This window comes from Hippocampus zosterae, chromosome 1 (genome assembly GCF_025434085.1).
Source record: "Hippocampus zosterae strain Florida chromosome 1, ASM2543408v3, whole genome shotgun sequence".
NCBI lineage: Eukaryota > Metazoa > Chordata > Actinopteri > Syngnathiformes > Syngnathidae > Hippocampus > Hippocampus zosterae.
Window position 1 is genome coordinate 16,623,841 of NC_067451.1, and position 24,957 is coordinate 16,648,797.

A 24,957-nucleotide genomic window follows, 5' to 3' on the forward strand; every position below is an offset into this window, starting at 1 on the left:
TGCCAAATTTGTGTATCCGAGCCGTAACTTGGAGGTCCGAAAAATAATTTGAAAACCATTATTTTGACTTATTATAAAAAAGTACATAACAATTACTGCGGCAACAAAGCAAACATCTAGTACTCTATTACTACTATTACAATTACCTGTACTAGTTTTTATTTGTTGCGTGACTAAGATTAGAAGTCAATTTAATATTTTGTGAAATTATTTCTCTCCATTGAAATTAACAGCAATGCCAGTGAGCCATTCCAGACAGGAAATTGCTCGGTATTGCAAAAAATACAAGAGAATGAGAAATAATCTGCTGTTATAAAGTGTTATTACCACAGTAGCAGAGCTGGACCAGGACATATCAGACAAATATCAGACCAGGCATTGTTGTCTTAGACCATATAATTAGTCGAGAACAACCAACTAGTAGTGGACCAGTAGTCTTGATTATTTTGTCTTAGTGGTCTTCGGACTGGACTCCTTCAAAGGAGCATCAAACAGCGACAACACATTCAGAACGTTACACCCTGGGTCTGAGAAAGAACAAAGAGATCAGAACATATCACTCAAGTCCTTTACATTGGTTCGCAGTCAGTTGTAAAATAGATGTTGAGTGATGAATACATAAAGGCAATGTTAATATAAACCCAGTAGAGCTCTGCGGTCTACAGTCTCTGATCAATTAACAAAGCCCAGGTTTTAAAGAAAACAGGTGAAGCGGTATTCAACTGTGGAATAAGCCGCCAACAGAAGTGAGGTCAGGTTTAAAGAATAAAAGCTTTTAAATCTGGGTTAAAAATCCATGCAAGTTGTATTTTACTACAGTATCATCCACAAAGGGAGTCGCTAATGCTATAGTGGTACATTCGCCTGATTTATTCATTTTTATAGTCGCTCTTGCTTAATTTCTTGTTTTGTAAGTACCGGTAGTTTGGATTTCTTGTCTGTGGCTAGATGCATGCATAGATTGAGGAGTCAACGATGAGAAGAATCAGAATCGCCTTTGTTGTCATTGTATAGGATACAATGAAATGTGGGTGCTACTCCTTAGTGCATTTCGTAAAAAAAATAAATAAAATAAAATAACAATTTGACTCACAACATTAGAGGGGTGTGACTTGTTGTAGTGATAACAAAGTCTTGTACGAACTTTTCAGTGACGTGCAATAATATGCTTATGTAGTTAGGACAGTGTTTTTGTGTTTATATAACCAAACCGGCCAAACTACATCAGAAACAACACCCAACCTAGCACAAATATGCTCTCAATCTAAATCAGTGGTTCTTAACCTTGTTTACCAAACCCAACCAGTTCATATGCACGTTCACCAAACCCTTCATTAGTGAAAAATTATGATTTTTTACAAATTCAAGACATAAAAAAACACATTTTTAAAACCAGAAAAAGGTAAATAAAATTACATGGCATAAGTATAGGTTTTTTTTTTAATTGAACGACATACTATCACAACAGTCACACGTTTACTACAAAGCGAACTAAATTCCCCACAGTACTGATTGGGCAAGCAAGGCAATGTGATCATCTGCAGCCAACGATGGCCAAGTGGGCGTGTCATAACTAATTGACATCTTGAGTCGGGTGTGTCTTAACCTCCATGGCAGAGGCTCCGTCGAAACCCTGAGACCGATTTACCGAACCGCTGGGGTTCGATTGAACCCAGGTTAAGAACCACTGATCTAAATCCATCAGAGCCCCAAAACTGAAATAAGTCATACATTGTGATGACATTATTAGTGTGTTGTTCTTCAATGACAGTTGCATACCTGTCAACTTGTACGTTTTCCCCATATTTTATACAGTTTTTAATCATTTCAAGCCATTTATGGCGTATTACAACTTTTATAAGGAAAAAAACAAATTGTTTATTGTTTATCCTTTTACCTCCCCGGAGGGGGTTGCTGTCTCTGTTGAGATTCGCTCTACAGATTTGTAGATTACCAGGGCTCACCACGTGGAGGTTGTCAACGTGAACAACAATTGTGAACCGATCTCAAAAAGACCATTTTGGCTCAAATCCAGATCATCTCACCTGCTGGTAGCCAATGACAATGCCGTCGTCGATCGCTACTATTGTCACGGCAAATCAGGAAAAGTAATCCTCAATCGTATATTTTTTTCATCTCTGCGTACGGTCGGATTGATAAAGCATGATGTGCGCATGCGCGGTAAACCTTTGTATGGGGATTTGTTGCTTTGTAAGGGGATCGTAATCATTTATAAGGGCAGCTTTTAGCCGAGGTTACAGGTAGGCAGTTGATATACAGACTTATATATACCACGTAAGACATTAATATGAGAACCAAAACAAGCTGTGTGATATTGCTACATAAAAATGTGACCACTCCAGGTCAATGGCTTGTGCTTGTTTTTCAGATTTGTTTTATTTTTTTGACTTGGGAGCATGGTGGATGTCTACACATTCAAAAACGCTTGTCCCCACGTTTTAAATTGTTTTTGTTGTCTGTGAAAACATATCTTTAAAATGACGTTAGTCAAACATCCCTATTTCTTCAGCTTTTACAAGCAGTGTGAAAGGGGCTGAAGCTAGAATTGCAACACAACACATAGAGGGAAAAAACAAAGAAATTACTAACGATTTGAATACTCGTTGTAATTCATGGTAGTGCTGAGTGTGTTAGCGTGTGTGCGTGTGTGTGCGCTCGTGTGCGAGTGTACAGTAATAGTGTGTTGGTGTGTGTGTGTACCCACTGCAGTCATCCCCACTTGCAGGGGAAACCCCTCCTCTCTGTGTTACTTTCATGCTTCATGTTTCTGCATCTTGAAGATCCTCTTATCCCTTTCTCTTGAGTTGTGCTGAAGCGAACAGCTGAGAGGAACACTTATAGCCTATTTACAGTACTAGCATGCATGGGTGCACTATGATGAACAAACATGCGCGCGGGCGCGGGCGCGCACACACACACGCACACACACGCATAAATGCATAATAAGATAAGATAAGTTATCCTTTATTCGTCCCACAATGGGGAAATTTACAGCCTCCAGCAGCAAGAATGTATGTAGAAAGAAGAAAGGAGAAAGAGAAAAAAAAACAACAAACATCTTTCAATTAAATACAATATGAACACAAATGGATAAAAATTATTATTATTATTATGATTGTTATTTTCTATTCATCAGCCTGACAGCAGTCGGGGGCAGTAGGCGGGGGACACCCTGAATCAGTTGCCATCCAATCACAGGACACACAGAGACGAACAACCATCCACGCCCACACTCACACCTAGGGACAATTTAGAGCGTCCAATCGGCCTGCCATGCATGTTTTTGGAATGTGGGAGGAAACCGGAGCACCCGGAGAAAACCCACGCAGGCCCGGGGAGAACATGCAAACTCCACACAGGGAGGCCGGAGCTGGAATTGAACCTGGTACCTCTGCACTGTGAAGCCGACGTGCTAACCACTGGCCTACCGGGCCGTTTAAGGCAAGTTAAGTTTTCAAAACAAATCAGGATCCAGGTTTCAAATGAGAGTTTCAAGGAAGTGTTCGGGTTTCAAAGAAGAGTTTCTAGAAGTTATCAAAAATTAATACAACATGAGAATTTGAAGGGAACTTCTGAAAATATAGTTGAAAGCGGAAATGTATTTTTCTGCTTCGATATTCGGTTGTGCTGAATTATCATGTTATTTTAAAAAGGCGACTGGTTAGCACGCCCACCTCACAGTGCAGAGGTCATGGGTTCGATTCCGGGGTCCAGCTATCCTGTTTGTAATTTGCATGTTCTCCACGTATCTGCGTGGGTTTTCTCCAGGTACTGCGGTTCTCTCCCACATTTGTCTCTGCCCTGCGATTGGATGGCAACGAGTTCAGGATATACCACACCTACTACCTGAAGTCGATAGAAATAGGCTCCAGTACACCCGTGACCCTCGTGAGGATAAAGTGGTTGAGATAAGGGATAAATAGATAATTTTAACAAGTCAAATTAAAACTGTGATTATTGGTCCGCTGGTGTTGATGTTTCCACCATTCCTACAGATGGCGGTAGTGAGCAGACAAGGCCATGCTGACGCGTTAGGAAAACAACGAAAAAAAATACAAACAAGCATTCAGTTGAAACACACACGCACAAAACCAAAATGGCGGTGCAGGAGACAGCGTCTCAACTCTCGATGGCTCTCAAAGTACAAGAATATCCTACGCTCAAGGTAAACAACCGACACCGAGTAAGACCGAACGACCACTCGGCGCTTGTCGCGACCTGGCGTCGGGGACGGGGGCTTGAGAGAGTTCCCGGCTCCTGTCGAATTTGACACACGTCTTGACAGGATTTCAATGTTAGCCGAGATAGCTTAGCCCAGCTATCAAATCTTGGTATTTTCCCCTCATAACAAATGTTGGGATTTAGCATGACAGGCTTATATGTGCTTTCTGTCAACTTAATTACAATAAAGCCTTTAAAATGACATGTCAGTGTAACATGGCGTCCCCCCTTTATTCAACATGGACGACGGGGGTGGAATGTGTTTCTTGTCGTAAAATGGCGTCACGCCGAAACGTTTTGACAGTCAGCTGGAAGTCGAACAGCAACGTGGTCGCAACATCTATAAGGGCTCAAAAGGCAAGCTCGCTTGGGACATACAAAATCGAGCTAAAAGTGAGATCTGTTGAAATCACCGGTGTTGGTCGGGTTAGTTGCGGGTGCTTGTGGGGCAATACAGCTCCGTTTTAGACGGGCTAGTTGGAGCCCCGTCCTCCGCGAATGTTTCCCCACAAAATGGCCAGCGAGAGGAAATGAAAGCAGTCGCTTTTCTCTCTCACTGCGACACCAAACCCCGAATACCTCCCCCATCATCATCTTCCTCCTCCCAACCTCGCCCTCTGCACACACGTCTGGATCTGTCGCCGTGAGTAGCTATCCATGAAGAACCTCATGCATCATCCTTTGTATGTGTTATGTTTAAGGAGGCGTGAGTTTAAGGTGTCTGTGCTACGATGCTGCAGTCAGGAGGGGTTGGCGATGATGGGATCCGTTTTAAGTGCAGATGGTGGGGCATGAGGCCCACGTCTGCAGGCATTGCAGGAAAAAATTGTCGTCACAGCTGCTAATCTTCATTGCTTAAAATAGCCCACCAAGCCTCATGTCAAATATAGTGGTTATTATTTGTGGCATTGTTACAGTTTGACTGTAAACATGCTGATTCATGTTTGAAGACATTTTAATGTAGTCCAATGCTATTAACAGTGTTTCTAGCTGCTATTTGCTGGATTAAAGAATGGAGCTCACTGCATGGGGAAGAGCCTAGGACCAAAACCTGCTGCTAAACTCTTTGAGTAATTCTAGCCCACCCCATAAAGGTTGTCATTGCCTATTGATGCCTCAAGCAAAATTTTCCTCTTGGACAAGTTTATGTCCTGACTAAATGAAGCCACTCATGTCAGGTCAACGTGGTCCCTTCTAAGGCTGTACCAATTTTTCAAATAATCTGTTAAAAAACGTGTAGCAAAATATCCGCATCAAAGCTTTGTAATGAATGATACATTTTCCTCACCACTGATGTTACAGCAGAATCAAGTATAAATGAGTTGGCACGATGTTGCTAAGCCAGGCAGAAAGAATGCATAAAAGACAGGGGTTTTAAAGATGAGACAATAACAAACTGTACAATGCAAAGCACAACTGACTTGTACAACAGCATGTCTATGATTGTTAGGTGATAGTATTAAATATATGTAATAATAGTACTAAAATAAACATGTAATAAACATATTCATATACTACCTGCTGAGCCATAACCCAGGGATTCAATGCACATGATAAATGGTTAGCTAATTAACACACATCTGCTAACCTGGGCACACAACAGCCAATTTACACTCTCCTTGGAAGTGCCGAAGTCACACTATACGTAACAGACACACTCATTCAAATTCACGAATCATCTTGTGATTAACATGAGGATGGCAACCCCAAGTCGTCAAAAATCAAATACCTATTTTGCATTGGTGGTGTTTGTACGTTTGGTCATTACTTTCTTATTTACTACTTGTTCTTTAATTTATTGGTGGATTCAGTATATTTCAACTTGCAAACCAAAATTAGGAGGAAAAGCTGAACTCTAATTAGCAAGAGTGGCACACCTTGACATATTTTAGTCTGATGGAGTAAATATGCTCACAGCTCGCGGATCTGTCTCTGTGTGGCCTGGTACTGGTCCACGAACTAATGGTTGGGGACTATTGGAATAATTCAATAAATGTTTGTTTCCCACAGCCAGCGTGACCTTTGCCTTTGCATAAAAAAAGAATGGGTGAGTTTTTTTTTAGCGAAGAACAGAGGCTGCATTGGCCTCCCAAATCTGGAAAATTTGTGAATGTTGAACATTGAATTACAAGCCTTCACTATGAATGTGTTGTGCTTGAATACAAATGTCCTGTGGGCTAATAATCTATCTCGCTGATCTCCAACCAGTGTAAGAGATCATCAGTGTGCCATGAAAAAGATGTACCCCGCCGGCTGCCCCGAGACAGCTGGGATAGGCTCCAGCAAGCCCGCGTCCCGGCTGAGGATAAGCGGATTACAAAATGGATGAATGAAGATAGGACAGAGAAAATCATTGTTCTGAATTCATGATTTCACCTATTCACAGATTTTTGCAAGGGACAAGGGGCCTATCCTCTGTTATTTACTGAGAAACTCAAGCATTTGATGTTTTTTTTTGGGGGGGGGGGGGTTGCTCTATCCAAAGCCCTGTCTAAAGTTTTTTTTTTTAATGATTTGTTGCTCCTGGGGCCATCTGGGCCCCGAGCCACTATGTTGATATAAGGGCAAGACGTTCATTTTGTGGGGTCTTTTACGAACATCTCATGGCATCAAAAGGCAATTGCAAACCTTTTTGGGTGGGCGTCAGTTACTCTTGAGTTCTATGTGCGTAGCCTCAAGAGGTCATTTTTGTTCTGTTATGTTCAGCTCTCGATCAATGCAAACTGTGGCAGGCAGAACAAGGTCTGTAAATGTTTTTCTCCAGTAGTGATGGCAGTAGTGTTGTGCTTGAACGAAAGGTCAGGAATTTCAGATTGTTGGCAAATATGAACTGAACGTAGTGTGTTTCTCCCTGGTGAACACCTACATACTGGCGTTTGGCAACAAATTTTGAATGCCAGTTCACATTCGTTTAAGATTGACATGTTCAGTTAGACTTCCAGGAGAAAACACTGCTAAACACACGGCAGACAGTCCATATGTAGGAGGATAAATGTCTTATCTGACAACTCAAGCTACAATGACTTGAATGGCTGCATGTGTCTTCAAAATGTAAAACATGATTTTGGAGCTTGGAGGGGGAGTGGGGGGAGGGGGAATGGGGGGGGGGGGGAACATGTCGGTTACACCAATCAGGAAGTCTGTATTGTTTGATGAAAAATCACAAGGTTCATTTCAATCATTTCTTGTTTGTCCCTGATAGGCATGAGAGCGCTTTCCCTTTGGCTTTCAATGTGGGGGGCTTGATACTCTGGTGAAGAAAGCGGGTGAAGCAGCTTGGAATGTCCAGATCACGCTTTTTTGGCACTCTAGTCTGAATCTTTGGTTTCAAGTATCTGCCAATGCAGTGTCCACGTCCAATACCTCAGCATTGCACTAAGAAAAAAAGAGCATGCATCCGATTTTGCTTAAATTAATACAGAAATATACTGTACATCTATCAATGTATACGGGTTGTATGTTTTAAACATATATATTATCTAGACATTTCCACTAAATCAGTGCCAATTGCCCCCCCCCCCCCCAAAATAAACTCAGTTCTATATTTATTCCTTTTTTTTTTTTTTAGTCCCACATTTCGTGATACACATATTGAACAACTCGGTGTCTATTGTTTCATATATTAACTTGTTTTATGATGTCAGTTTTTGTACTGAAACAGTGGTGTTTTTAAAAATAGCAAATAGACACTATACCAATGACATTTACAATCGGTGAATGTAAACTTAAAAAACAAGTACCGGTACTCTGAAATCTTTGGCGATGTCGTTCATCGAGGATGCTTCTTTATATCAAGCAAACAAGCGACGAAGACAAATCTACCACTCTGTCTCTGATAACAAACCTACCACTCTGTCTCTGCCTGCAGGTGGGTTGACATTTTACGGTCACCTGAAGACTTGGGGCGAGTTTAATTGCAGTGTTAGGCAGATAGAGGGACATAGCTAAAGGGACAGCTCATTTCTGACCTCAGCCTGGTTCCTCCCTAAGGTGATATTGTGCTTGCACATTAAGGAATGCATTCCTGTTTTTATTCTAATTCCTCATTTATAATTAAGAGCATTCATGAAACAAGTTTTCCTTCATGTTCATTTATTTAGACTGAAGGGTGAAAGTAGCGACAACTAGTGCGGACTGAATGGGTTGCAACATTGGGGGAATGCCACTGTTTTGAGGGTTCATAGCTTGCAGCAGCATATTGGAAAATACAAAGTATAAACCAGTTCATTTTTGGAAGTGTGAACTTAATGTATATTTGGACCATCAGGCACACCAATATCATTTAATTTTCACAACAATTGACAGTCTGCCTTGTGATTTGGGACGCTGTATGGATGGATGGACGCCGGTTTTTCAGTTCATTCTCTTCAAGCAAAATTTCTTTCTTTTGCATTTGCGTTGTTATCCTCATCTTCATCTAATTGCGGGCATCTGTTTTCATCCTACCGAAACTAGGACTGCTTCTGTGTCTAAGAATCATGGGAAATGTAGTCCTCTTAGCCCGGTGTTTCTCAAATAGTGGGGCGCGTTTGACCTGAGGGATCATGCTTTTATATTTTTACTGTCCTAAAATAACTTGGAGTTGGACCTCCACTACGGCAGTGGCGCTCTCATTGGCAGAGTTTGCACAGGGAGCATTCTCAGGAAGGAAATATGACGAGGTGTATGTAGAGCTTGGCTTCAATGTGAGTGCGGTGGCAGACGAGGGAAGATCGATGTGCTTACTTTGTCAAAAACTTTTGGTAGCGGACAGCTTGAAGCCAAATAAATTAAGGCGTCACTTAAAGACATTACACCCCGATTACGCTGATAAACTGCTTGAGTTTTTTTCAGCGAAAACGTGCCGAATATTGCCAACAATATGCCGCTTTGTGACTGCTACTTCAGAAAACTAAAATACAGGTCCCGGCTACACATAAGGGCTGTTCACATGGCAATATTTGGTCCGGTGCTGCACCGGGGCTGCCCCAGTAGAGCGTTCACACGTGCAAATTAGCTCCGGGGTAGCCCTGGAAAAGAGCTTATACTGGACCAAATTTGACCCACCTCAGGGAGGTGGGTCAAATATTTGCTCCGGGGCAAATGTTCGTTTGCGAGGCAGCACCGGTGTAAATGTGCACGTGTGAACGCAACTGGGTTAAATTAGCTCCAGAGCAAATGCTTGTGAAGAGTACGTATGGCGAGAATGCGTTGCTTTCGTGCTCTGTCGGACTTCCGAAATGTGTTGATTCATAACGACACAAGACTTGGCTAGTAACATATTTCCTTTTGTAGGAGACTGGACTGTCTCGGAGTTGTTTGTTCCTTTGTTGTTTGTTCACCCCCCCCCCCCCCCTCCCCATAGAATTTATTTTGTGATTTCCTCTCTTGATTTTCTGTTTGGCGCAATAGTGTTTGCTTTTCTGAGTGTCATTGAAGTCATCGTTCATTTACGTTTACTTGGGCGGTCACTCTCGAGCAGAAGGCACGGAAACCGAGAAGGAGAAGGCCGTGCCGGTCCAGTAGTCGCTTGAGTTGTGTATCTATAGTACGTTTTAAAAAGAACCAACACGACAGCTCGTTTGTTTTCTGTCGTTTTGCTCCGCTGCAGAAACTGCCGTGTGAACGCAAGTGGGGCTGCCCCGCTCAGTGGCTTTGTACGTGTGAACGCTCCACACAATTTGCTGCGGTGCAAAATATCCCGCAACAAACTCTCGGTGCAGCACCGGAGCAAATGTGTGCCGTATGAACGGCCCTATTGAGCAGGGGCCGAGAGTTGCTGTGTCCTGCATCAAAACTCGCTTCGAAAAGATATGCATTGCAAAACGTGCTCATTGTAGCCACTAATCCAGGCATCATCTGTGATTAAAAAAAAAAAAAAGCACACATTTATATACTGTATTTTTGTTTTGCTGGTTAGTTTTTTTTTAATATTGTGCTCCTGAGATAATGTTGGTGATTAGTTTGGATGCATTAGTAGTTATTGAGTTTGTCATTTTATTTTTCAGTATCGTATGGTTTGACATGGTCAGTCAAAAAATATTTATTGTTAAATTAAGGATTAAATGTTATTTTTGAATTTCAGATGCACTTCAAATATTTTCTGTTCCAGTTACTAAAGCTATTCTTTGTTGTAAGTTGGTCCATATTTCTTTTTTTTTTTTAATTTTCTCATGTTAATAAGGATACAGTGTTATGCAAAGGTGTACTTATAACAATTTTATCGACAAATTATACTATTTATAGCCGTGCGGGAGGGGGGGGGGCGAGATGTTTTCCTCTTCCTTGGGGGGGCATGACAGAAAATAATTGAGAACCACTGTCTTAGCCTAACGTTGCTGTCAGCTGAGGGTTTCTGGCTGCTCGTTTCCAAAGTTATAGTGTGTGGTAATATAATTGCGGTCTGTGGAACACATCCAGCCTTTGCTGGGACCGAGCAATAATAGGTTGGATCATGGTGACTGCATTGACTAGCTTATGGCTGTTCCAACGTTCAACCCTGATAGGATTTAGCATTAGTTACGGCAATTACACAACCACCAGTCACCAGATTGACTAGCGATGTTCATTTTTTTCCCCCATCTGGATGAGAATCCCCGCCTCCGCCCAAAGCAACCCCCCGTCAAGTTCTGCGGCAAACAAAAGCAAGGCAGCACAACCCAATATTTTAGATGGGTCTGAACCTAGCGTAAAAGCGCCAAATAAACATACGGTACAATTACAATCAACTATTTAACATCCAACGCTTCACAAAAATAATGTGCGTTATTACCCGGTGGACTTGGAGAAGGCGTTTGACCGTGTCCCTCGGGGAGTTCTGTGGGGGGTGCTTCGTGGGTATGGGGTACCGAACCCCCTGATACGGGCTGTTCGGTCACTATACCACCGATGTCAGAGTTTGGTTCGCATTGCCGGCAGTAAGTCGGAATCGTTGCCAGTGGGGGTAGGACTCCGCCAAGGCTGCCCTTTGTCGCCGATTCTGTTCATAACCTTTATGGACAGAATTTCTAGGCGCAGCCGAAGCGTTGAGGGGGTCCGTTTTGGGGGCCTCAGTATTACATCCCTGCTTTTTGCAGATGATGTGGTGCTGTTGGCTCCTTCAAACGGGGCTCTCCAACTCTCACTGGAGCGTTTCGCAGCCGAGTGTGAAGCGGTTGGGATGAAAATCAGCACCTCCAAATCTGAAACCATGGTCCTCAGTCGGAAAAGGGTGGAGTTCCCCCTCCGGGTCGGGGAGGAGATCTTACCCCAAGTGGAGGAGTTCAAGTATCTTGGGGTCTTGTTCACGAGTGGGGGTAGGAGGGAGCGGGAGATCGACAGGCGGATCGGTGCAGCGTCTGCTGTGATGCGGACGTTGTATCGGTCTGTCGTGGTGAAGAAGGAGCTGAGCCAAAGGGCGAAGCTCTCAATTTACCGGTCGATCTACGTCCCAACCCTCACCTATGGTCACGAGCTATGGGTCATGACCGAAAGAACGAGATCCCGGATACAAGCGGCTGAAATGAGTTTTCTCCGCAGGGTGTCCGGGCTCTCCCTTAGAGATAAGGTGAGAAGCTCAGTCATCCGGGAGGGGCTCAGAGTCGAGCCGCTTCTCCTCCACATCGAGAGGAGCCAGATGAGGTGGCTTGGGCATCTGATTCGGATGCCTCCTGAGCGCCTCCCCGGTGAGGTGTTCCGGTCATGTCCCACCGGGAGGAGACCCCGAGGAAGACCCAGGACACGCTGGAGAGACTATGTCACCCAGCTTGCCTGGGAACGACTCGGGATCCCCCGGGGAGAGCTGGAAGAAGTAGCTAGGGAGAGGGAAGTCTGGGCTTCCCTGCTAAAGCTGTTGCCCCCGCGAAGCGGTAGATGATGGATGGATGGTTTTTGAGAATTGAGCAAGCTATGGCTCATGCGCATGCATTGGCTTGGCATCAACACCGGAGAGTGCTAGCATTATTATTATTAAAGCTGTTGCCCCCGCGACCCGGCCCCGGATAAGCGGTAGATGATGGATGGATGGATGGATGGATGGATATTACCCGGTGCGTCTTATGTATTCATTTTATTTTTGTTTTTTAAATAGATCCGTTCATTGATATTGCGCTGAATGATATGGTGTGCCTAGTGGTCCGTAAATACAGTAGTTCAAATTCTTGAATTTTGATCTATGACCTGAACTATTCATTCATCTTCCGAACCGCTTTATCCTCACGAGGGGTGCTGGAGCCTATCCCAGCCTGAACTAGTTCATTTTAAAGCTTGTGAACTGAACTTAAAACTAATTTGGTGTTAAGTTGTGCACAAATTTAGGGAATTAAATCATTTGCGGGGTGGGGGGGCTATATTGGCCACTCGTACTTGACACAGTATTTTCTTCCTTGCAGTTGCAAGTATTCAAGGTCAAGATACTCAAATATCTCCCCGTTTGTCATCCTTCAGGTGCCCTATGAGACACTGAATAAGCGCTTCCGTGCAGCCCAGAAGAACATAGACAGGGAAACGAGTCACGTGACCATGGTGGTGGCTGAGCTAGAGAAGACGCTCAGCAGCTTCCCGGTGGTGGACTCTGTGGTGTCCCTGCTGGACGGCGTCGTGGAGAAGCTCAGCGCACTGAAACGAAAGGTAACTCGAACACGTTTCTTTGAACACAACATTTCGTAGGTGCACACGTGGCAAAAGTACTCACACTAAATCTTTACGGAGAAGTACTGATACGTGGGTAAAAAAGTACTAATTGAACTTCTGTACTCATTGAAATCCTTAATTAAGTAGACTCTTGACTGTACCGTAGTACAAAACTGAAACTGAACTTTAATGTCAAATTTGTAGAGCACCCATTTGATAACTTGGGTCTGCAGGGAAAAACAAAAAAAAAACTTTTCTCCACACAAACCCCAATTCGATGAAGTTGAGATGTTGTTGAAAGTGTAAACAAAAAAAGAATACAGTGCACTCCGCTTAATAGAACACCGGTTAATAGAGTAATCCGCTTAATAGAGCAAAAGGCTTTGGAACGGATTTGCCTAATGCAATTTCCTATAAAGATACTCCGCTTAGTAGAACAGATCTCCGCTTAATAGAACAGGCCGTAAGCAATGAACATTGTAAACTAGTGGTTTTCGAAGTGTAGCTATCGCGATACTGTACCACTATCGCGTGAAAACGCGGTAGTTCTAGCCGTATACAGTAACAGGTAGCACGCGTCACTCCACACATAGACACGCGCACGTCACAATGGCTTCAACTTCATTCAAGAGACGAGAGAGAGACGAAGTGTAGCTATCGCAATACTGTACCACTATCGCGAGAAAACGCGGTAGTTCTAGCCGTATACAGTTACAGGTAGCACGCGTCACTCCACACATAGACACACGCACGTCACAATGGCTTCAACTTCATTCAAGAGACGAGGGCTATAAGAAGGACATACTCAGACGATACGATGCATTGCCGGATTCTCAGAAGGTACGCCCGCGGTTTCCAGGACTTCCCTCTTATCCAGCGCATTGAGAGGGAAGTCAACCGCAAAATTACGGACTCCTGTTTCCAGACAAAAGTAACGAAATCTTTCTCGTGATTTGAGATGTTTGACTGAAGTTGATTAAAGTTGTTGTTTTGTTGTTTGATTAAAGATATGGACGTCCACAGTCGAAATATCTCTTCTAACTCGTCAGCAGGGGTTTTTCTGCGTGCATAACTTGGTCGTCGACGTGTCTGAAGGTGTACCTAATAAAGTGTCTCCGGTTAATAGAAACCCCGCTTAGTAGAACAGAAGCGCTTCGGCCCAATGGTGTTCTATTAAGCGGAGTGCACTGTACAATGATTTCCAAATGCTTTTCAACCAATATTGACTTGAATACAATTCAAACATAATACTAATTGTTCCACATGGTTGTCATGAGCAGAAGCAATACTGTATTTGTGAGGAAAAATTGTAAACCAATTTGTCAGTGAATCAAGGTTCCCCTTAGGGGGTCCACATTAATTGCTCCTTTGTTTTTCCACCTCACTGGAGCAATGCAGCATACTCATAACTTAAACAACGTTATTGCTTGCTAATCCTGGCAAAAAAAAAATTGCTAAGTGATGGCTTATATCTCAAAAGTCTCATAAGTGGGGCCTCTCATAAATCGAGGTACCACTGTATCAGAGACCTAAAAAAGAGTGACTTCCCACTGAATAAATTCAGCTTCTCGATCTAATGTTTTCTTTGTTAGGCCGCCGAGTCCATTCAGGCAGAGGATGAGAGCGCCAAGCTTTGCAAACGGCGGATCGAGCATCTGAAGGAGCACAGCAGCGACCAGCCGGCCTCGGTCAATCTGTGGAAGAAGAAGCGCATGGACCGCATGATGGTCGAGCACCTGCTGCGCTGCGGATACTACAACACGGCCGTCAAGCTGGCAAGACAGAGTGGCATCGAGGTCAGCCATATTGTTTTGAAGTGCCGCTTGCCAGTCTTGTTCCGCGCGTAATCTAGTCTTTTAACGTTTGAGGATCTGGTCAACATTGAGATGTTCCTCACGGCAAAGGAGGTGGAGGAGTCGCTGGAGAGGCAGGAGACGGCCACCTGCTTAGCCTGGTGCCATGACAACAAATCTCGCCTTCGCAAGATGAAGGTAGCCAGTTAGTAAGGCCCATCATACTGTTCACAAAATAATGTAATATGATATATGCACACATAGTCAAGTCAATGACATGCACGTTAGCCTCCAGTGACCATCATTTTCAAAAGAGGAGCCACTTTTAAAGTTGTTTCAATGGTTTCAAGATAGGATTGAAAGAGCAAGTTAGGGTGTAAAATTTGTTTTCAATCCAGTGTTAATGTTGTTTCAAATGAAGAGATTTAAGACAGTGTTAGGTTTTCATGTCTTTCAAGCCCGGGTTTGAGTTTCAGGCCGGTGCTAGGATTTCAAATTGTTCTTTTAAGTTGGTTTTAGGGTTTTAAATCGTGGTTTCAACCTGTTTTAGGGTTTTAGATTGGTTTTTAAGGCCTGTGTTTGGGTTTCAAGCCTGAGTTTGGGGTTCAAAGACTGATGTCGAGGTGTGACCACATTAATTTTCAGATTACTCCCAATTTGTTACACGTCTTATTTTTGCACTAGGTCTTGTCATTCTACAATAGGTGTCACAAGTGTCATATTCCTTCCATCTGATTTTATTTGATCGTCCAGAGTTGCCTGGAGTTCAGTCTGAGAATCCAGGAGTTCATCGAGCTCATCCGACAGAACAAACGAATGGATGCTGTCAGGTACCTCTACATTGCAATGGTTGTATTATTAAGTGTAAGCTAGTTTTATTAACACCAACTCTTGCCAATTATATGTCAGGCATGCAAGGAAACACTTCAGCCAAGCCGAGGGGGGACAATTGGATGAAGTACGGCAGGTGATGGGCATGCTTGCCTTCCCCTCTGACACACACATCTCCCCATACAAGGTAAATCTCGCACAATGGACAAAGGGGTAATGTGGCATGGTCCCGGTTCATGTGAAAATCTTGTGGCACTTTCAGGATCTGTTAGATCCAGCCCGCTGGAAGATGCTGATCCAGCAGTTCCGGTATGACAACTACCGACTGCACCAGCTGGGCAACAACTCTGTGTTCACCATCACCCTACAGGCCGGACTGTCAGCCATCAAGACGCCGTATCCTTCCGCTGCTTTGAACCTTTTTTTATTCTTACTGCTCTTATTGTGGGTGGTTTACTGGAGATGACCAACACACCACATCACCAGTGATGCGTTACTAACACGTTACTCAGTAAAGCCTGCTGTTTTCCGTAGTGTGCATACGTGTACCCAGCTTAAAATTGAGCAGGTTTAAAATGTGCAGCTGTTGGCTCTGACTTTTTCTTGAGCATATCCAGACTTTTTCCTGAGCAGATTGAGTCGGTAAAATCACTCGTGCACCTGACACACACCACAGGATCATTTTTTGAGTCCCCAGAAGATAAGGCTTTTGCTGACTTTAATCGTAACGTAAGGAAAGTGCTCAAATTAGTTGTACCTAAAATACTGTGAACCTTAACTGTACCTTACAGTCAGTGTTATAAAGAGGATGGCACCTCCAAGAACCCCGACTGCCCCGTTTGCAGCAAGTCCTTAAACAAGCTTGCGCAGCCGCTGCCCATGGCCCACTGTGCCAACTCCAGACTTGTGTGCAAGATCTCCGGCGAAGTAATGAATGAGAACAACCCCCCCATGATGCTGCCCAACGGATACGTGTATGGATACAATGTGAGTGCATGCACACCTGGAATGTGGACAGTAAATTATTTGGTATGCTACATTAGAAGTGTATAGGAAATAAAATGTGACGTAAATATGGTAGATTACAAATACGCGGAGGTGGGCATTCTGTCCCCTGGGACGGAATGGTCTGTCCGTCAATCCTGGACACCCATTTTGGGGACTGAGGGTGAGAAGTTTTTTAAAAAGGACGGACTACGCAAGGACGAAAATCCATCCCTGTTATTATCTCTAATCGGGTCAAGTACCTACGGACACCCATTTCACTAACGACAGACAAAAACAGGTCCAGCTTGTCTTGCCTGTGTAAACTGCCAATACACAACTTAAGACCGAATGTGAAATATCACACGACTCTGCACCCCCCCCCTGCAAAATGCCGAACGCAGCTAGTTACACAGTAGCATCCCAGAACCTTTCTCAGTCTCTCATTGCTGCACGAGGCCAATTGGCCGTTGGGCTGGGTGGATGGATGTTCCAAACTTGGAAAAAATTATTTCAATGCAGTAAATATTAATTGCTACAAATATCTAATTCTGGGCTTTCTATCAATCTGATGAATGTTCATTTGCCATTATCTTAGTATCCTACAATGAATAGTAGATCTGATATTGTTTGTTCTAAAAATGTATTTTTTAAATACATTATAAAATGCCTTTTAATAACATTTAAAAAACACACACACACACATTTAATTGCAATCACAATTTTAAGAAAAAAAAATCACATTGATTATTTTTCCAAAATCTTTTAACCCTCGTTCTGTACATCAAGCGGTACAGTCTTATCTCGGTTTTCGAACGTCTCTGTTCTTGACCAAATCGGTTTTCAACCAGAAAATTCTAGATTTTCACGCCTCGGAAATCGGTTTTCAACCAAACTAAGCAAACCTGAATACGCCACTCGACTGCTCTTGGCTTCCTTACACGAGGAATTGGTGGTTTTTGAACAGCCTTCTGGAACGGGTTATGGTTGAAAACCGAGGTATGACTGTACTTATATCAACAATACTGTATTAATAATGTGGTACATTACAGGTAAGTTGTTAATAAATATGATTTAAATGTTCTTTGTTGTCTTTCTCTGGCAGTCCTTGCTGTCCATCCGCCAAGACGACAAAGTAGTTTGTCCCAGAACCAAAGAAGTCTTCAGCTTCTCCCAGGCTGAGAAGGTTTACATCATGTGATCCTGCACTCTAACACAACAAAAACGGCAGATTAACCCTGAAAACACTCCTACACACACACACACACACACACACACACACACACACACACACACGTATCCCATTCTTGCCCCTCACAGACCCCTTCCTCCCTCCTCCAGCCATTTGATCCCACAGACCACCAGGATGCTTCCTTCAAGACTGGTGTACAGAGATTACATTGACAAACATGTCTGCCAGGTAGCCAAGTATGGGTTTTCTTGCTGGATGCATACTTGCTGCCTCTGACCCCCACCCCAACCCTCCACATTGGCTTTAAAAGTCACATCAGGACTGCGTTAGAGATGTAAATAGTAAATAGGACGTTGTTCACAGATCTTGATGACTCATCATCATGGGTGACTGAACAAATCTTGTCTCCACCGGTTTAACTCTTTCCAGTCTCAATAAAAGGCTCTTTTACGTTCTACAGTCGCATACTAACTCATGTGTCTTTGATGATGAGGCTGGTCTTCCTTCTATTTTTTGAAGTTTTATTTCATTCATTTTCACCATCCGTCTTAACTTGATTCATTCACGATGGGAGTTTGACAGTGGATAAAAGTACACAAAGTCCATAACGTCTCTACAATTGAACCACTGTTATACGATAAGCAATGAACACACTTCTTGGGGGAGTAGCTATTGAGGTGTTTTGATACATCTTTCTATGGACACCATTATTTTCCAATCTGAGAAGTGGCTAGAAAATTGTAAAGACACTTAGTGGACACCCTGTATTGGGGACATGAGCTTCCCATCTGAGGCCAATCCTTGAGATTATTTTGATGGGCACATTTTTCCACACACACCACTCATGGGACCTTGTTTTGTGCACTGTCAAGCATATAAGTGTCCCAACACACCTTGAAAAAAAGAAAACTCCTGGTCCAACTTCTGACTAATTTAAATATGTAATTGTTTAGGTGTTACAATACTTTTGTCCAGATAGTATGTTATTTTTGAACAAATTCATGAATTTTGGATGTGGCAACTTTCTTTCCTCTCGTCATTTTCGATTGGATAAAATATTAAGCACAAAATTCAGCATGACTTTCAAAAAACTTGAAATCTTCACCACATAGAAGTAGACCAGAATTTAAGACTTTTGACTGGAGGACTGTGACAAACAAGGAGATGCTCTCTTGTGCCCGTTTCATGACTGTGGACTGCCTGTCTTGTGTATTTCTATTCTTAGACTTAGCCGAAGATGATTTTTTTTTTTGCCATCGATATGCCTCAAAGATTCTACATTTTTTTTTTTTTTCAAATTGGCTGCTTTGTTTGTCTCTGCTGTTCTGAGGGTGTCACTGGCTCATCACTTCACTCTATTTCCATGGGTATGATGTCTGCTGAGTCTCTCACCTGAAATTTGGGATTGAGGTGTGACAATGCATACCATAGAGATGGTAATACAGTGTCAACCTCAAACTGCATCATGTCAATAAAGTCAGTTGAATTAACTTTTGCATCACATTCAAACTGCTCTGGGGATATTTTACAATCATTTTGAACATATTAACGAGCTCTTTAAACCATGGCTTCTTAGATTTTGGGTGCAGGGGAGAATTTTCTTCCAAGGAACCCATTGTTTAATGCTGGTTTAACATAACTATCATGTGCACCGCAAAATTCTGTAGTGTTAAATTAGGGTTTCAATCCAAGCCTTACTGTGGCAAATTACTGTTGCAAAGATGGGCTGAGTGTAAACCTGCGGGTATGAAAAAGGATTCAAGTTTCAATCCAACGTTATGGTTTCAAATTGCGATGTAAAACCAGAGTTAGGGTGTCAAATTATGGTTTCAAACGAGCAAGAGTGTATCAAATTAGGCTTTCATGCCACATTTAAGGTTTCAAATAAGGGTTTCAAGTTTGAATTGAAACAAGCCTTGGAGCCTGAAGTTATGGTTTTAAAACCTGGGTTAAAATTCCAAATGAGGGTTCCAGCATAAATGAAGCCAGGCTTGGATGTCAAAATGAACAAAGGGGATGTTTATATTTTTATTGTTTATCAATATATCAATCATAATTTCGATTGACTTTTGAGAACGTGATATGTTTGAGGTTTATTTTAGTTCGTCATAAAGGAAAAATATCAAGGTAGCGTTCAAAAATTTTGAAAGGATATGCGTTGTCTTTAACACCCAAATAAATGGGGTTAACCCAAAAAGGGGCGGTGCCTACGTGACGCGCTTCAGTATAAATCTAACTGCGTCGCTTGCATAACCACCATTTTGAAATTTACCACACTGGTTGAGAAGTCTCTAGTGCTAATCTATCTCAAACATGTCGGACCAGCTTTGTAAACTCTTTGTCGGCGGCCTCAACGTAGACACCGACGACGATGGCCTGCGCAAACACTTCGAGCAGTTCGGCTCACTCACCGACTGCGTGGTGGTGGTCAACAAGCAGCTCCAACGCTCCCGCTGCTTCGGTTTCGTTACCTACTCGACGCCGGAGGAGGCCGACGCCGCCATGGGTGCAAGGCCGCACACCGTCGACGGCAACACAGTCGAGGTGAAGCGGGCCATGTCGCGAGAGGACGCCAACAAACCCGAAGCTCTCGCCAAGGTGAAGAAAATCTTTGTTGGCGGTCTGAAGGATGACATCGAAGAGGATCACCTCAACGACTACTTCTCTCAGTATGGCCAAATCGAGAAGTCGGAGGTAATCTCCGAGAAGGACACTGGGAAGAAAAGGGGCTTCGGCTTCGTGTACTTCACAGACCATGACGCCGCCGACAAGGCCGTCGTGATTAAGTTTCACAACATCAACGGACACAAAGTGGAGGTGAAGAAGGCCCTCACCAAACAGGAGATGCAGTCGGCCAACAGAAGCGGCATGACCCCGAGAGGAAGGGGAGGCCGAGGCATGAGGGGGGGGAATCAAAATGGCTACGGCAGCAGAGACTATGGCGGAAGCTACAGCTACGGAAATGGCGGTGGAGGCTACAACAGCGGCGGAGGGTACGGGGGCTACAGCGGACATTACGGGGGTGGCTACGGCGACCAGGGCGGTGGCTACAGTGGCGGCAACGGTTACAGCGACTTCGGCAGCAGCTACGGCCAACACTCCTCTGGCTACGGTCCGATGAAGGGGCCGTTCGGCGGCCAGCGGAATCCGTCCCCCTACACCCGCGGAGGTGGCGGTTACCCCAGGGGCGGCTACGGCGGCTACTAGACCAGACATCGGACCATACCCCACCAGATTATACCTCCAGCCCCGGATTTGGACGTCAAAAGTCAAAACTCAGTAACGGGGGCCGACCCCCACAAACAAAATGAAGACCTCAAAGCCCCCAAACAGGTAGGAAGGTCACTTCCCAAAATGAATCTGATTAAAACAGATTAGGACACTTAAAATTCAATTTAATAAAACAGATTATAAACATTTTATGTATCATTGCCCACGCGTGTAGTAGACGTTGAACCAATTGGACCGTTTAGCGTTATCCATTGTTAAAAGTTGAATGTAGGCTTGGTTTTTTATGTTTATTTTAATACTTTAGATGTATTTTTCTTTCCAGTGTACCGGGCGTGAGTAAATTCTGATCTGTTTTTGTAGCTGTTGTCACGAGGCCATTTTGTGACTACTCACGTTTTTCCCAAGTAAAGATGGCGTACTGGCTTTTGTTTCCCCCTCCTTGTGCCCAAACAGACCACGCTTTCATCTTAACTGGCGTTTTTGGCAAATTTGCGTCAGTTTGTAATTACTCCCCACTCAGCCTGTAGAGCAATATCCAAATGTATGCTTTGTACTTTCATGTTCTTGAGAAAAACATTATTGTTTGAAGACACATAACTCTGTATGTTCATTCTTAAATAAAAGGTTACACCACATAGCTTAGTTTTACTTTACTTATTAATCAAGTTTATTCACAGGTCAGCTTTGTAGTTACACATGGGGCCTCTTTTCACAGTTTAACAGTCAGGTGGGTGTATAAAAGAATACACAAGTCTGCCCACAGCCAACGCATGTAGGCTATGTAGGGTTTGACCATGTATTTGTGATTTATGAACCATCTCGCATTTATGAATATATTACCTCTTATGTGGACACATTTTATCATTTTTGCTCATTCCTGTTGATTATCCCTACATTTAGGTGTTCTTACACGTATTCCAGTAGGCTATCCCAGCCAAAATAGCCGTAGCAGTTTGTTTGTAGGCTACGTCAGGACCCTGTTGATTACCTGGGGTCGGTTGTGATAGGAGTCTGAAATATCTCTTTAGGATATCCACATCCAGCCAACTAGGTATGTAAAATCAACCTGTCTTATCTCTGTGTTGGTCAACCATGTATGGAACCATATTATATCTTTAATCCTAGCTAATCCTTGTGTAAAAAGCCATGGGGGGGGTCTTAATTAGGTTCCAAATGACTTGGGAGAAGGGGATCCAAGTGATGTTCCACCATTTTAAATTAACTATGGCAACAAGTGGTGGCGTGCTGGTTGAACTGTCAATTTGTACACAATCTCACCCAAGTTCTTTCGTTTTTTTCCCCCCCTCCAGGTTGCAATAGTAACTTGGGCAAAGGAGGAAGACACCCCAAATGTGCCGGTGCAGGGATGAGCCGGCTGGTGCTTGGTGCCTTCTCCTCAGGTGAAGTCAGTTTTGGATTCTGTCTACCGGTGGCACTTAAGCAGATCAAAGACATCGGTTTGGCTAAAACCATTTATCATGTCAAATTGGCATTGTTTTTATTACAGGTTGTGGTGCTCAAGGAGATGCTACATCATAACTCACTTTTCAACATTTTTCTTTGAATAAATTATGACCAATACAATGTCTTTAATGTCAGTTATTTATGGGGGGGGCTGCTATTTGTTTGCTGTTAAAAGTGGTATGTGTTATATGTAGATCCATACAATTAAGTCTACGTGGATGCATAATCTTAGCTGTATAGCATTTCCTATTGTGACATTCATGGGCTGCACTACAGCTTGGAATACATTAATACACAATCCAAATACGGAAATTAAATTTGAGGGCAAGATACCAGAGGGGGAAAAATTTTCTGTGCTGTATGTTTCACATACAGTACATTTGACAAAGTTTAATCCAATCCAAGAAGGAAATGTACAGTAATCACAAAGTCCATTGTAACAACTGCCTGTTTATAAAATTTCTGTTCTGAGTAAAGACACCTTTTTTAAAATCCTGACCGAAGACTTGAATCTGCCCTTGTTAAGAAATCAGGCGGTATTGATGTAAGATGGGCGGGTGCCTCCTTAAATGATTTGGGCGATGGGTGGATAGACGGAGTCCAGTCTACAGCAACATTTGTACGGCGCAAACTTGCCGAAAATCATAACAGTCAAAACTCTTTGTAATCAGCAAAACGAGCAGAAGAGACAGACAGACTTGCTCCTTCAGTGTAAAGCCAAGTAAGCGATTGGCTCATCCCTACAGCGGGGGCGTCACCAATTTTCAAACTGACCAATCAGCGCCCGCAACGTTCTGAAAGACAGCGAGTCAAACGGCCCGCCCTACTCCTCGCTCATTGAAGAAGGAGAGGGACGGTGTGTCGCACCTTCCGCAACTCGAGTGTAGTCATGTCGTCCAAGCTCACAAAGCTTTTTGTCGGAGGTTTGAACGTGGAGACGACGGATGATGGCCTCCGCGGTCATTTCGAGCAATTCGGCGCGCTCAGCGACTGCGTCGTGGTCATGAACCAGATGCTAGGCCGCTCCCGCTGCTTCGGCTTCATAACCTACACGACACCGGAGGAGGCCGATGCAGCAATGGCGTCCAAGCCACATGTCGTTGACGGACGCAACGTGGAGCTCAAGTGGGCCGTGGCCCGAGAGGAGGCCAGCAACACGGACGCGTCATCCAACGTGAAGAAGATCTTCGTTGGTGGCGTCAAGGACCACCTGGAGGCTGAGAACTTGAGCGATTACTTCTCCCAATACGGCCCGGTGGAAAAGGCCGAGATCATCACCGACAAGCAGACCGGCAGGAAGCGCGGCTTCGGCTTTGTCTTCTTCGAGGATAACGACTCTGCCTCCAAAGCGGCGCTCACAAAGTTCCACACAATCAGCGGCACCAAAGTGGAGGTGAAGAAGGCAATGAGCAAGCAGGAGATGTCCGGTGGAGGTAGAGGTGGCGGAGGCGGCGGCCGTGGTCGCGGTAGAGGCATGTCGAGTTACGGCGGAGGAAGAGGTGGTGGCTACGGAGCAGGCGGTTACGGCGGGAGCTACGGAGGTGGTGGCAGTTACGGCGGAGGAGGCTTCGGAGGCAGCTACGGAGGCGGCAGCTACAGTGCTGGAGGCTACGGTGGCGGTTACGACGATTACGATAGTGGCATGAGTGGCGGGTATAGTAACGGGGACTTCGGCGACGGCTACGGACAGCAACACTCCAGCTACGGAGCCATGAAGGGGGGGAACTACTCCTCATTCCGGAGCGGGGCCCCATACAGCAGAGGCGGCTACGGGCGAGGGGGAGGCTACGGAGGCGGCTATTAGAGTTCCCTCCACTTTTGATACGGCTACGGGAAGGGGCTGAAGGGTCCAAGCCCCGAGAGAACTTGAATACACACAACCATGGAAGGGGCAGGGGGTCTCCATAGCTCTCATGAGTATGGGAGAAGTGTCCATCCCCCCTGAATGAATGACTCAACCCCCTTTAATCCCCGCCAAGATCTCTCCCCCGTGTTCCTCCTCACGGACGCTACTACTACGACAAAATTGTGAATTATTGATGAAAAAACGTCATTCGCTCTGTGTGCGTATGGACACTTTTGTCATTGCTTTTCCCGCGTCGATGATTGGTTCTTTTTGTTTCGTCCCTGAGTTCTCTCAGGGTTTTAAGTCTACTTGTTGACAGCGCGGGAATTGAATCGCCTGACTTTTCCCATCAAAAAGCGTACAAACCTTTTTTCATGTTTGTTTAGATTAAAACTGTTCTGAAATAATGTTTAGCACACCCTTATGTTTGGTTTTATTAAAGTTTTTAATGTTCGGAAAATACATCTGTCTTTTAAATGTTTAGTTTTACAATTTTAATGGGTGCAATTTCACAATTGCCGCGCAGGGGGTAGTATTTGCCTATTTACCGGTCGCCATTTTGAGATGGAGATGCTGGTACCAATAAATATTGATTCAATAAACCCCCACGGCCAATTTTACTTAGTTTATTTTTGAGTGTAAGAGGTAGCGATAACTTTCTTCAACTACGACAAGACGCATTGTTAGGCTAGAAGGCCAACCTTAACGAACCAGATTTTTTTTCAGTGGTTAAATGACAGGTGTTGCAATTCTGTTTCCCCGCAATTTACTGGACTTTGATTACA

The 24,957-nt window shown here is 43.9% G+C and overlaps 3 protein-coding genes across 6 annotated transcripts in view; all 3 read left to right on the forward strand.

Annotated features, from left to right (window-relative positions):
* LOC127600451 (heterogeneous nuclear ribonucleoprotein A0-like) overlaps positions 1-22,446 on the forward strand; it is a 219,843-nt gene extending 197,397 nt beyond the window's left edge. The window contains exons 2-3 of one of the 3 annotated variants that reach the window (XR_007962358.1): positions 19,917-20,964; positions 22,173-22,446. Coding sequence is in view for 2 of the 3 variants with exons in the window: in XM_052065011.1 (XP_051920971.1) it covers positions 19,945-20,838 (894 nt within the window). In the remaining variant the exon portion in view is untranslated. Of the gene's footprint in view, positions 1-19,916; positions 21,498-22,172 lie in introns of those variants that run through there. The other 2 variants (XM_052065011.1, XM_052065020.1) reach the window with 2 other exon arrangements.
* maea (macrophage erythroblast attacher, E3 ubiquitin ligase) lies at positions 4,037-19,121 on the forward strand. 2 transcript variants are annotated; one of them, XM_052064899.1, is made up of 10 exons: positions 4,100-4,186; positions 8,111-8,232; positions 12,646-12,828; positions 14,424-14,627; positions 14,700-14,822; positions 15,378-15,454; positions 15,534-15,642; positions 15,718-15,851; positions 16,247-16,442; positions 17,545-19,121. In XM_052064899.1, exons 3-10 carry the CDS (start codon positions 12,721-12,723, stop codon positions 17,638-17,640), a joined length of 1,047 nt encoding a protein of 348 aa, XP_051920859.1. In that variant the 5' UTR covers positions 4,100-4,186; positions 8,111-8,232; positions 12,646-12,720; the 3' UTR covers positions 17,641-19,121. The 2 variants fall into 2 exon arrangements, with proteins under 2 accessions (XP_051920853.1, XP_051920859.1); XM_052064893.1 differs by lacking the exon at positions 8,111-8,232 and having other exon boundaries at positions 4,037-4,186.
* Positions 22,447-23,137: 691 nt separating the features above from the next.
* On the forward strand, positions 23,138-24,634 carry LOC127600445 (heterogeneous nuclear ribonucleoprotein A0-like). The gene has a single exon (XM_052064998.1). It carries the CDS (start codon positions 23,216-23,218, stop codon positions 24,128-24,130), a length of 915 nt encoding a protein of 304 aa, XP_051920958.1. The 5' UTR covers positions 23,138-23,215; the 3' UTR covers positions 24,131-24,634.
* Positions 24,635-24,957: the final 323 nt, after the last annotated feature.

What these genes read in the sequence shown, in the direction of transcription:
- maea (XM_052064893.1), top strand. Translation starts at nt 4,118, where the DNA reads ATGGCGGTGCAGGAGACAGCGTCTCAACTCTCGATGGCTCTCAAAGTA. An exon ending in AAGAATATCCTACGCTCAAG is followed by an intron (nt 4,187 to 12,645) that starts GTAAACAACCGA and finishes GTCATCCTTCAG; the next exon opens with GTGCCCTATGAGACACTGAA. An exon ending in AAACGAATGGATGCTGTCAG is followed by an intron (nt 15,455 to 15,533) that starts GTACCTCTACAT and finishes ATTATATGTCAG; the next exon opens with GCATGCAAGGAAACACTTCA.
- LOC127600445 (XM_052064998.1), top strand. Translation starts at nt 23,216, where the DNA reads ATGTCGTCCAAGCTCACAAAGCTTTTTGTCGGAGGTTTGAACGTGGAG.